Source organism: Phyllobates terribilis, unplaced genomic scaffold, assembly GCF_046119375.1.
Source record: "Phyllobates terribilis strain yellow unplaced genomic scaffold, ASM4611937v1 Scaffold_2__4_contigs__length_985480577, whole genome shotgun sequence".
NCBI lineage: Eukaryota > Metazoa > Chordata > Amphibia > Anura > Dendrobatidae > Phyllobates > Phyllobates terribilis.
This window is the reverse complement of record NW_027362762.1, coordinates 746,760,132-746,773,043: the sequence shown is the minus strand read 5'-3', so window position 1 is coordinate 746,773,043 and position 12,912 is coordinate 746,760,132. Positions and strand designations below refer to the sequence as shown.

The window sequence follows — 12,912 nt, the reverse complement described above, 5'->3', positions numbered from 1 at the left end:
CCAGAAGCAGATATGTCCACTGAAGACTGGGATACGACTTGACAGAAGCAGTACAAGAGAGTACAGGCCTGTGTCGAAGGCAGTCTAAATAGGGTGAGAGATAAGCAGTAAACACAGTACAACAAGAGTGCACCAGCCGAACCCTTGACACCTGGAGAAGTTGTGCTGAAACGAAAGAGAAGAAACCACAAGCTTGACGACCAGTGGGAAAGAGAACCTTACACTGTGTTGAATTACAGATTCGACAATAGGAAATTAGCAAAGACGGAGGAAGAACAACTGCAACGGTATCAAGAGACCATCTGAAGCCCCAGGAGGAAGTGCCTCTCACCGTACCGGAGGAGCCTAAAGAAGAAGTACTCCATTCTGTCTTAGGAGATTTCCCGGCAGATTGACCTCAACTGGATGGAGCGGTAATAATACCTGTGATACACTTCTACCAACAGCCAGAAGACTCTCCACTGCAAGTAAGACCTGTAAGTGCCCCGGAAGAGCCTGCTCAGGAAGAATCCCCGGAAGAAGGATCACCGGTAGAAGCAGAGCCAGTAGGCCCAGTAACCAGTGTACTTGCCAGTCCCATAGAGAGGTTAAGGCAGTTTTGCAGTCCTCCAACACATAGAGTGGAAAATAAGCATCCACACTACACGCATCCCAGTACTACGTAGGTCATCGCGTAGCAAAAAAGGCCAGACCCCTGTCAGGTATAGGGAGTAAATAGAGAAACACTGACAGTATAAATAGTTACCCCGTAGGGTATGTACTTGTAATAATTTCATGTATTTATTTATTGATTTATTTTGCCTTGCTAATGGACAATTTATGTGACACGGACACTTCTCATTGCATTTGGTTACCCATAGGGGTTACATAGTACATAGTTGCACTCCCTGGATTGCCTTTTAAGCGACCTCAGAGCAAAAAACTGTTTGGCGTGGCAAAAGTCGTGGTCCGATGCCGGATCACCTGTGCCCTGCAGCCACGCCCAGGGCCTACGTGGAGGGTTTACGGGCAGGTCCCTCAAGCTACCTTGGCACTTTAATCAGTGAGAGGGGTACCCTGTTGGGATCTACCTGGAACTGATTTGAGGAACTCTGTAGATACTTTATATTTTTGTATTTTAATGTTACCTGTAACGTTCAAGAAAAGTGCCTCCCATAAAGGGAAGATATGTTATTGTTTAACCTGTTTTGAGAAAAATGCTTCAATCCAGGAGTACTGAGTTTTACTAGGGGGGGATGCGGCGCCCTGCTGTGCACAGGTGCCACAGAACCCAGAAGGGTGCATGGATGGACTTCTCCACAAGAGGCCCTCACACATTCACACACCTCCACCCTACCACCTCAGACCAGCAGAGGGAGCCCGTCAGGGACATATAGATACTGGAGGGTGTAGTTAGGCAGTCAGTGGAGTGGAAGTTGAGTTCCTGCTCAGACACAGAGAGGGACAGAGCTAAGAGTTGAGCAGAGAGCGTGCTGACGCTCAAAGAGCACCGAAGAGGCAGCACGGTGGCTGCTGTGCTTAGCCGGGCCATGGCCTACAGCACGAGTGAAAGCCTAGTGAGGGCCCTGAGTGTGGCCGAAGGCAAGAGGAGAAGAAAGAAGTAGCGAGGGGGCAGAGGAGCATACCAGGCTCACCCCGAGATATATACCGGACACCGGGTCCACACCTACGGGGTCCCTTTATACCCAGTAGGGACCACTGGAACCCCTGGAGGACTACAGGTCCCAGGTTTACCAAACGCTGACTACAGTACCAGGGCTAGGAGTCACGGAGGCCCCAGCGTCCAGGGAGAGTGATCTCCAAGAGAAGGCCCTACCACCAGGTCAGCAGGTGCAAGAGAAAGAGAGACAGTAACCAAGCTAGGCCTAGCTCCAGGCAGGTCAGAAGCTTAGCGAGTAAAGCCACGGATCAGGAGGCCCTATACCCGCTCACTGGGGAGAGTCCAAAAGTGCACGCTTCGTCCGGAGTACCCTGGACCGTGCCTGCATCATCACCAGTAAAGGTACTGAAGCTTACCCCCGTGTGAGTGTCCATCTTTCCTCCGGAACCGTCCTGGCATCTCTCACCAGCATCCACCATCTACCCCTACACTGCCCTGAGGCCACTCCACCTGTGGGGAGCCATCATAACAAAGCTGCCCAAACACCTGCCTCACAGGACTGTTGCAACGCTGGTAATCCTTACCAGACACCACAGGTGGCATCACAAACTTATTACAAACCCTATAAATCCCCTATAAATATTCCCCTTTTAATGACCGCCCTGGGTCATGGACCAGGTAACCGCCGCTGTGACATCACCCCCGGCATCTACCGGCCCGGCACCGTGGGGGCCCAGGGGGCGCGTCATATTCACTGTCTAATCAGTGCCAAACCTGCGGGGCGGGGACTCGAGATCATGCCTAAGCATCCAGAAAGTACTCGCCGAGCATCTCAAACACTGAGATGCTTGGGCGAGTACCGAGCATTTGCAAGCACGCTCGCTCATCACTACTGATAATTCATCTTATGACAAAGCTAAACTACAAAAGAACAGGACAAGTATTGCCAAAGATGGAAATTGAGGGCAGAAGCAGTCGATATCCGATAGCAATAAACTAGTATCTACAATTACAGCATCCCATAATGAGACTAATATGTATCTTCAGTACTACAGAATAAATAATCTGAATTACAGTATACTAAACCAGATACTTCTCATTTCCTAATTGTTTGTAAATATGTAAAGTTTGTAATTGGTTTTGTCTTTTTTTTTTCAGGTCTTTCAGCTGCTAAACTGCTGACAGAGGCAGGACTCAATGTCATTGTGTTGGAGGCTCGGGACAGAGTTGGTGGACGAACACATACTATACGGGTGAGTTCTCATTATAGGTTTTACTGCACATAATGTTTTTTTTTAGCTTAAAATAAAAAATTTAAAACCCATGAATTTTGCTATTTACATAACTAATAAGAACAATCATGGGTGTTGTTTTATGGTAGAAACGAGTCACATTATTCTCCTGTAATAACTAATAATGTTTAATATTGGCTAAAATGCAGAACGCACCGTGAATTTTGAAAAAAATGCAAGTTTTTTCATTGGTTTTTAATTTGTTTTGATTTTGCTTTTTTTTTGCTTAGGGTACTTTCATGCAATGTGTATTGACATGGAGATTGTTATGTTCTGCTACCAGAGCTAAGGAAAGAGAGGAGATCTGTCCCTACGATAGAACTCAGCTGAATCCCTACGATGTAACAGGGAACCTGATCCTGCGATCAGACCTGCTAAAGTCCTAAGCTAGTCTGTACGGAGACCTATAGATGTGGGGAAGGAATCCCTACAAGTACTAAGGACTGGGAGGAAAATGGGACACCTCCTAACAGAAATAGTAGCAGACAGACGAACAAACAAAATATATAGAACATAGAGGTCCGTAGACCAAGCAAACTAACAGCGTTAGATACAGAGCACAGGCTAGCTAGAAAGTAGTTATACAATGAAGTCCAGCAAAGCCAGAAGGGCGGAGCAGGATTAAATAGGCCAACAAGGTCATGTGACCAGCAAAGGAAAAAACCTAAGAGCAAGGTTCTAACAGAGATGGGAGCAGATTCTGCTCAAAATCCACATGAAAAGCCTGTTCAAATACTCTCAGAATAATCTTCCAATTCACTTTAAATTGGAATAACATGCCCATATTCCACATGGTGCAAGCTATTTATTTCACATGGATAAACAAGCAACATGTCAATTCTTAAAACAATTCTGCTTAAAAAAAAGATTTAAATTTTTCTACTCAAGGTCCTGAAGCACAAAAAACAACACCCCTCCCAAAAAAAATGTGTGTTTTTATTAAGTGCTTTTTTATGTAGATTTTTCAGCCAGAAAAGTCCATGTCAAAAGCTTCCATGTGAATATACACTTAAACATTTACAGATGATTTATCAATGCAGTCACAAGAGTCCTGTTGCAATGTAAAATCATGTTACTAATGTGCAACATCTGCTGCTGTTCATTCCGGTCTGTGTTTACATACGGCCAGCATATGACTGCTGGAGTCAGTTAGTGATGGCAGCAGTCATTTGCAATACTAGTTGCATAATTGCTCAGCGATAAAACCCATGATGCCAGTTGTATGGCATATGACCACTGCACTCACTAATTGGCTGCAAAAATCACATTCCCGTTGGATATGAGTAAATACCAGGAACACCAATGGAGTGGTCATCATGGGACCACCTTCATGGGAAAGAATGAATTTTCATGGGAAAGAATAGCTTTTTCAAATCATCTTCAGCTGTTCTTTTAAAAACATCAATTGAATAACCCCTTTAAGGCCAGGTGCATATTACGCCTGTGCACTTAGCTTAAGATATACAGCGAGAGCTTTTCACGACTTGTCCTGTAATGTGCCCTTAGGACCCAATTAAGCAAACAGAATCCAAAAGTTTGTTTTTTCCGCCTCTGTGTGGCAGGTATGGACCAGCATACTGTTTAACTGTATAGAAAACGCAGAAGAATGTGCTTTCCTATACAGACAGCTAAACCCCTTGGAGGAAGCGGAACGTGAAAAGTGCGTCAGGGGTGTTACTTGGCTATCACACAGGTTTTATCTTTGCTCCCTTCTGTATTTACTAATACATTTTATGTATTTTACCTTTACAGGGTTATGTCTTTCTGGCCATTAAAATGTTATCATCATTCCTTGGCTTATTTTATTTTTATATAAATATAACATATATTTATATTGTTCTTGAATATTAATTACTGCTGTACTATCATTGATTTTTGACATTATTAATGTTTACCATGGCACAGCAGTGTGATTTCTGTGTAGGCAACAAACAGAAATCACTAATTACCCAGTGTTATCTACTATGAACATTTCTGCTTTAGTATCACATTAATGTTTACATTCCTATATATGCTGCATAACATATACATTGGTTTTCTGAATCCTTGAGTGACATCAATGTGTTTACATACCTGTATATACTGCACAATTTATTTATTGTTCATATTAATTCTGATTGACCTCCATAGGTGATAGAGTCAACATCTTTGAGTCAATCTTAAAGTAGGAATATTCTTATCCACTGCATAATAATTAGGTTCACAATTTCTGGACATGACCTAATGATCTTGATTACTGCCTCCCTTGAAGATTATTTGTTATGTGCACCACTAACTTTGTATTTGGGGCCATATGTGTGGCTTTAGCTTATGTCTAACACTCTCCTTTTATATGTAATTTTTATCTTCAATTTTTTTCTAATATTTGTGTAATAAAGAATAAAACATTTTTAAGGAATTTTTGGCTAAATGCTCCTATATATTTAAAGGTTTTCTTGATTTATGGGAGAGCCCTTGATTTTGGTATAGAGAATGTGCTTTCCTATACAGAGAGCCACATCAAAGGCATGTTATATACAGTTGAAACCAGAATTTTATATACACTATATAAAAAGACACATATGCATGTTTTTCTCAAAATCTAACATGAAATCAGAATAAACCTTTCCTGTTTTAGGTCCATTATTAATTACGATAATTTTTAATATTTGTCAAATGCCAGAATAATGAGAGAGAGAATGTTTTAAGGTATTTTTATTACTTACTGCAAAGTCAAAAGTTTACATACATTTCATTAGTGTTTGGTACCATTGCTCTTAAACTTGAGTCAAACGTTTGGGATATCATTCCACAAGTTTCTCACAATAGTTGGGCCCATTTCTCCTGACAAAACTGGTGTAACTGATCCAGGTTTGTAGGTCGCCTTGCTCGCACCTACCTTTTCAGCTTTGCCTATAAATTTTCAATAGGATTGAGATCAGGATTTTGTGATGCCCACTTCAAAACATTGACTTTGTTATCTTTAAGCCACTTTGTTACCATTTTGGCTGTATGCTTCGGGTCATTGTCCATTTGGAAGACCCATTTCCGCCCAAGTATTAACTTCCTGGCTGAATCTCTTGAGATGTTGCTTCAGTATTGCCACATAATCTTCTTTTCTCATGATGTCATCTATTTTATGAAGTGCACCAGTCCCTCCTTCAGCAAAACAACCCCACAACATGATGCTGCCATCACCGTGTTTCACAGTTGGGATGTTGTTCTTAGACTTCCAAGCTTCTCCCTTTTTCCTCCAAGCGTAATGATGGTAACATAGTAACATAGTAACATAGTTTGTAAAGCCGAATAAAGACTTGCGTCCATCAAGTTCGACCTGTTAGTTCTGTAATTGCTAAAGTTGATCCAGAGGAGGTCAAAAACCCCAAATGATTTAGCCAATCTTCACCTGAGGAAAAATTCCCTCCCGACTCTGAAACCAGCAGTCAGAATAAATCCCGGTATCAACCTACTATTTTATTTTATTTTTAAGTATACGCTGAAATCTGCCTGGTATCTAGAAATGCATCCAGTCCCCGCTTGAACAGGTATAGTGAATCCGACATTACCGTCTCCTCACTCAGTGAATTCCATATTCTCACTGCTCTTACCGTAAAGAACCCCTTCCTATGCTGTGCTGAAACCTTTTCTCTTCCAGTCTTAGTGAATGCCCTCTTGTTACCGTAATATCCCTCCTTTTGAACAAATCCCGGGCAAGATCTCTATACTGTCCCCTAACATACTGGTACACATTTATTATGTCCCCCCTCAACCTTCTCTTTTCCAGGCTGAATAGTCCTAGTTTTGCCAACTAGTGTTGAGCCACCCCCGTAGTGTTCGAGTTCGGTTCGGTTCGTCGAACACCCGTGTGTTCGCCGAACTGTTCGTCGAACTGTTCGTCGAACACCTTCGAACACCGTTAAAACCAATGGCAGGCAAACAAAAACACATAGAAACACATAGAAAACACCTTCAAAGGTGTCCAAAAGCTGACAAACTGCTCAGAAGACATAACTAACACATGGAAAAGTGACAAGTACATATAGTCATGCGAAAATAAAAGAGGTGGAGGAGTAAAAGGAGGGGGAGACACAGATATAGGCATGTCATGCCCTTCTAAAATCCAAAAAGTGAGAAGCCGACACGGCCAGTCCGCTCCTGCCCGTGCCACCTCCGTGTCGCCGGGTTTGTGCCAGAGCCGCGGTGAACCCTGACGGCCAGCCCCCCTCTCCCAATACTGGTGCCTGTCCGCTGGTGGGTCGAGCGAGCCCCCCTGTGGTGGAGGCAGCTCTAAGCTTTTTAATTTAAATTGTCTCTCTAATTTGAATGAATACACTTTAAATCCATTTACAAGGATCTATTGGAGGGCAAGTCTCATGCCAGCAGCCGCGGTAATTCCAGCTCCAGTAGCGTCCACTAAAGCTGCTGCAGTTAAAAAGCTTTTATAAGGATCGAGCTCGGCTGTCCACCGCAAGGCATCCTACTGCCAGTCCCAGCCCCTATGCCTTGGGGTGCCTCCTGATGCTCTTCACTAAGTATCCCATGGTCCCGAAGCATTTCCTTTGAAAAAATTAAGTGTCTAAACGACAGGTGGTGCAGCTTGCTTAACAGCCGGGATAATCCGCTCACTAGCAGACACTGCTACTAGGCACAAAGTATTTCCTGGGCTAGATGCAGTTAAAAATTTGTAATTAGATACTCTCGTTGGATGCTGAGAAAGCATTCCATAGAGTCTCCTGGCACGCCATATATGATTCTCTTAAAAAGCTTGGGGTAGGGGTCTAGGGGACCCTTTTATAGCCAAAATCACGGCCCTGTATCGCAATACGTCACCTAGGCTGAAGATAAATGGAACTGTAGCACCCTGAGGGCTCGGTTGCTACAGACGTATTGCACCTCACCCAGAGGTGTGATATCTCACTCTCAGGTAAGGAAGGAGTGTGGATCAGGACCCGACACCTGCATGCATTACACCACATTGCCGTGGGGCAGGGCGACCAATATGCCCCTGAGATGGGCACGACAGTCCCTGTCCCTGGCTGGAGTGGGGGGAGGAAACACTGAGGAAGGGGAACCCTGTAGTGCAGGAGCAGGGAGGAAGCAGTTCCTGGGTGCATTGAGAAGGGAGTATAAAAGGTGGGCACCATCTTAGTTCAGTGCAGAGAAGTCTGAGCAGAAGTGGCAGGGAGCAGGGGCTCTGCATGAGCTCTGCTCCGGAGGCGGGCCTAGTAACAGAGGCCCAGGCCTGGAAGAGGGAGAAGGAAGGAAGAGGAGCGGAGAAGGCTCCAGGAACGAGGAATGAAGGGATCCCAGGGGCGCGGACGGGCGAGTCGCCACCGCACGCCCGAATCCACCTGCGTGGAGGGGTCAGGCCAAAGGGGGAGACCGGTCCCCGAACTAGTGGAGGCAGGAAACGACCCTCAGCTAGAAACCGGAGGCTCTGACATTTTATGTGGCTCAGCCCCTCGCTACACCCGCTAGGAAGGCACCACATAGGGTCAGGGAAACTGGCGCCAAGTTTACCAAGAGGAGGCCCGAGGCAGCCGGACAGAAGTGTTGGTAAGAAAGGCCAGACAAAGGACACACAAAGGGGGTCCTGTGAAGTGCTCCAAAGTTATCTGGGAGTTGTCTGAGCCCCTCACCTGGTGAGCACAGTACGACGTGGGCAGCCGTTACCTGCAGACGTGGTCTGGATAATAAGAACTGTGAGTAAAGGCCCTGAACTGCATCACTGACTCCGTGTCGTTACTGCTGCTGCCCTGCACCATCACCCCCATCCTCCGCATACACTGCCCTGAGGCTATACTCCTCCCGTGGGGAGTTATGCTACGCTCTGCTGCACCCACAACACCAGCCTCAGTGGTCTGCCCTGTAGCGGCGGTTCACTCTGACCGCAATCCACGGGTGGCGTAGTCGGACATTTAAACATGAAAACCACATAAATAGTTCCGCCACTGGTTTGACCGCCCTGAGCCACGGAACTGGGTCGCCGCCACGAAGACTACAACCACCAGCATCCACCAAAAAGGGTCCGGCTCCGGGTGTCCCAAGGCCCAGGGGGTGCGTCAGAACATTTTCATCACCTTTCACAATCACCAATGGGACAAGGCAGTGATGTCCTCTGTCCCCTCTCTTATACATCCTAGTGACGGAGCACCTGCTCTCATCAATTCGCCATAACCCCAATATTAGGTGGATTGAGGTGGGAGGCACCGAGTACAAGTGCTCTCTATTTGCTGATGATGTCCTAGTATATATCACTCAATCACATATATCCATCCATGCTGTTATGGCTGAAATAGATCACTTTGTTACATGGTAAAATTTTAAAATCAATGCAGCGAAGTCTGAGGCCCTCGATGTCTCCCTCCCCAAATCCATATAGGATTCCATCCAGTCCAACTTTCCCTTTGCCTGGCCCTCACAGGGTATCAAATACTTAGGAATTCCTATTCATAGAGACCTCTCCCATCTATGTTATCTTAATTTTGGGCCCTTTATTGAACAACTCCATACAGACCACGGTTGGCAAGTTAGAACTGTAAGATTCACTACGTGAACCACTGGTGTTTTGTGGAAAAGCACATGTACACTGCGTTCCAAATTATTATACAAAAAGTGTTTAGGAGTGATAAGGGAAGAATTTGTTTGTTTGTCAGTTAAACTCATTGATGGTGATGTGTGTCAGGGCTCTTTATATCACTGTAAGCAATTGCAGACACCTGTGCTAATTAGTTTGGCAGGTGTGTCCAATGAAAGGCAAGACTACTTAAGAAGGCTCTCTCACATTATTAAGCAGCCTACATTTTCTGCCAAAATGGGAAAGAAAAAGGATGTGTCGGCTGCTGAGAAGCAACAAATTGTGGAGTGTTTAGGTCAAGGCATGACTACAATCAACATTGTGCGATGATCAGGATGAAGTGTCTTGGCAATCAAGAAGTATGTAGCTGATTCACAGTACACATGTGTGCGTGCTGATAAGGGCAAATTGAGGACTCTTTCCTACAGGCAATTACGTCAGGTTGAAAGAGCAGCGGCAAAAAAGCCTTGTCATAGCAGCAGACAAGATTTTGAAGCTGCTTGTGCCTCCAACGTCCCCCGAACAACAAGATGCAGGGTCCTTCAGAGGTTTGCAGCTGTGCATGCGCCATCCTGTCGACCTCCTCTATCCACTTCACACAAGCAGAAACGGCTCCAGTGGGCCAAACATTACATGAAGACTGATTTCAAAACTGTTTTGTTCACGGATGAGTGCCGTGCAGCGCTCGATGGTCCAGATGGATGGAGTGGAGGATGGCTGGTTGATGGACACCCCACGCAAACACGGCTACAGCGCCAACAAGGAGGAGGTGGAGTAATGTTTTGGGCTGGAATCATGGGGAGAGAGATTGTCGGCCCCTTTAGGATCCCTGAAGGCGCTAAAGATGAACTCCATAATGTATGTGGATTTTCTCAAACAGCACTTCCTGCCATGGTTCAAGAAGAAGAACCGTGTATTTCACAGCAAGATCATTTTTCTGCATGATAATGCACCATCTCATGCTGCACATAAAACATCTGCATCTCTGGCTGATATGGGCATAAAAGGGGACAAACTTATGGTGTGACCCCCATGCTCCCCTGACCTCTACCCCATTCAGAACCTTTGGAGCATCATTAAAAGGAGTGTCTATGATGGCGGGAGGCAGTTCACATCTAAGCAACAGCTCTGGGAGGGTATTCTGTCCTCATGCAAAACAATTGAAGCAGAAACCATCCAAAACCTGACAAATTCAATGGACGAGAGAGTTCAGAAGCTCCTTTCGAACAAGGGGTCCTATGTGAAAATGTAACATCACCTAGAATAAAGTTTTGAGTTGAAAACTGTTTGATTTCAGTTTCTAACAACCTGCTAATGCTTATAATTTCAAAAATGACCATTTTTTTGGTCTTTATTAAAATGAAAAGGTTGATCGAAAAGTTTGGGGGATCTAAGAGTGTGGCAACCCAGTAGTCATGATTACTTCGAATTCTGACAATATGAGGGTCATGCTGCAGGTAGTGCAGCAAGAAGGCACTTATGTGCCTTGCGCATCTCGGAGCCCCAAAATTATTTTCCGGGCTAGATGCAGCTAAAAATTATTTTTAATTTTAAATCTGGTGAAGCTTTAGTATAGATGGCCTAATAGGATCAGTGCTGCACACTGCTACAAAGCCCAAATTATTTTCCAGTCAAGATACAGATAAACATGATTAGTAATTTGAAAGCTTAAAACGGTTGGTAGGGTGATTTTAACCAATCATCAAGCTTTTACTCTCCCCAGGATTACACAGGGGTAGAAAAGTCGTTTCGGATCCATGATTTGTTCATCTTTATGAACGTGAGTCTGTCTACATTATCAGTGGAGAGCCGCGTGCGCTTATCTGTCAGCACACCACCAGCAGCGCTGAACACACGTTCAGACAGAACGCTGGCTGCGGGGCATGACAAGATCTCCAAGGCGTAAGTGGCTAGCTCCGGCCATTTATCCAGATTGGAAGCCCAAAAAGAGCAAGGGTCCAGTGACACAGTCGTGGCTTCAATGTTTACTTGGAGATACTCCTGTACCATCGTCTCTAGGCGTTGACTATGTGTCAGACTTCTTGTCTCCTGTGGCCTTGCAAAGGATGGGCTAAAAAAGTGGTGAAATGATTCCGCAAAATTGATGTTACCAGCAGATACTGTGGTTCTGTTATGGTTTGAGTGCTGAACACTTGACGGTCCCACGGTTGGCAAGTTGGAACTGTGAGATTCACTACGTGCACCACTGGTATTTTGTGGAAAAGCACATGTAAGATTCTGCAACAGTCTCTGCTGATACTCCTGCATTCGTGCATCCCTTTCTATGGCAGGAATAATTTCTGCAAATTTACTTTTGTACCGGGGATCTAACAGTGTGGCAACCCAGTAGTCAGGATTATTTCTAATTCTCACAATTCGAGGGTCATGTTGCAGGTAGTGCAGCAAGAAGGCACTCATGTGTGTTGCGCATCCAGGAGCACCAAGTCCCTGTTGTGTTGGTGGCGAGGTAACAATCATGCTTCCTTCCTCTGTCCTCTCCCCCCAACCTCGCACAACAGAAATGTGATCAAGGTCTCCCTCATCTGATGAGTCTTCCATCAGTTCGTCCTCCACTTCTTCCTGGGCTCCTGCACCTTCCTCACTAGTTTGGCTGCTACCATGCGCCCTGGTAAAACCATCTCCCCCACCCTCACATGCCTGCCGCCTTGGTGCTGCCGACCGTCTGGACCTTGCAGATGTTAGCCCTTCCGCATACAACTCCTCCTCCTCTACTTCCTCCACCTCCTCTTGTGCCACCACCTGACTCCGAATTCTGTTTAACATGTGCTCCAGCATGTAAATCACCGGAATAGTCATGCTGATAATGGCATCGTCAGCACTAAACATCTTCGTCGCCATTTCAAAACTGTGCAGAAGGGTGCATAGGTCCCTGATCTGAGACCACTCCTCCAGCGTGATTTGCCCCACCTCTGAATCTCGTTGGCCCAGGCTATACGTCAGAACGTATTGCACCAGGGCTTGTCGGTGCTGCCACAGTCGCTGCAACATGTGCAGAGTTGAATTCCACCGGGTAGGCACATCGCATTTTAGCCGGTGAAGTGGCAGGCCCAACGACTTCTGTAGAGATGTAAGTCGCTGAGCTGCGGGATGCGAACGGCGGAAGTGAGCACACAGCGACCGTGCCCTCTGCAGAAGGCCATCTAGTCTGGGATAGTGGGCTAAAAATTGCTGGACAACCAGGTTCAACACGTGAGCCATACAAGGCACGTGTGTGACATTGCCCCGGCGAAGGGCCGCACCCAGGTTTGCAGCATTGTCGCACACGGCCTTCCCTGGTTTCAGGTCCAGTGGAGACAACCATTCATGAAATTGGTTCTCCAGAGCTGACCACAACTCCTCAGCTGTGTGACTCACATTTCCCAGACATTTCAATGTAAAAACCGCCTGATGATGTTGAGCCCTACTGCCAACATAGTAAGGAGGTGTGCAGGATCCCTTCTGTG

At 45.7% G+C, this 12,912-nt stretch overlaps 1 protein-coding gene across 1 annotated transcript in view; it reads left to right on the top strand.

Annotated features, from left to right (window-relative positions):
* LOC141227665 (amine oxidase [flavin-containing] B-like) overlaps positions 1-12,912 on the top strand; it is a 233,607-nt gene that overhangs the window by 40,320 nt on the left and 180,375 nt on the right. The window contains exon 2 of the mRNA XM_073667245.1: positions 2,759-2,853. Within this exon, the coding sequence (XP_073523346.1) occupies positions 2,759-2,853 (95 nt within the window). The remainder of the gene's footprint in view (positions 1-2,758; positions 2,854-12,912) is intronic.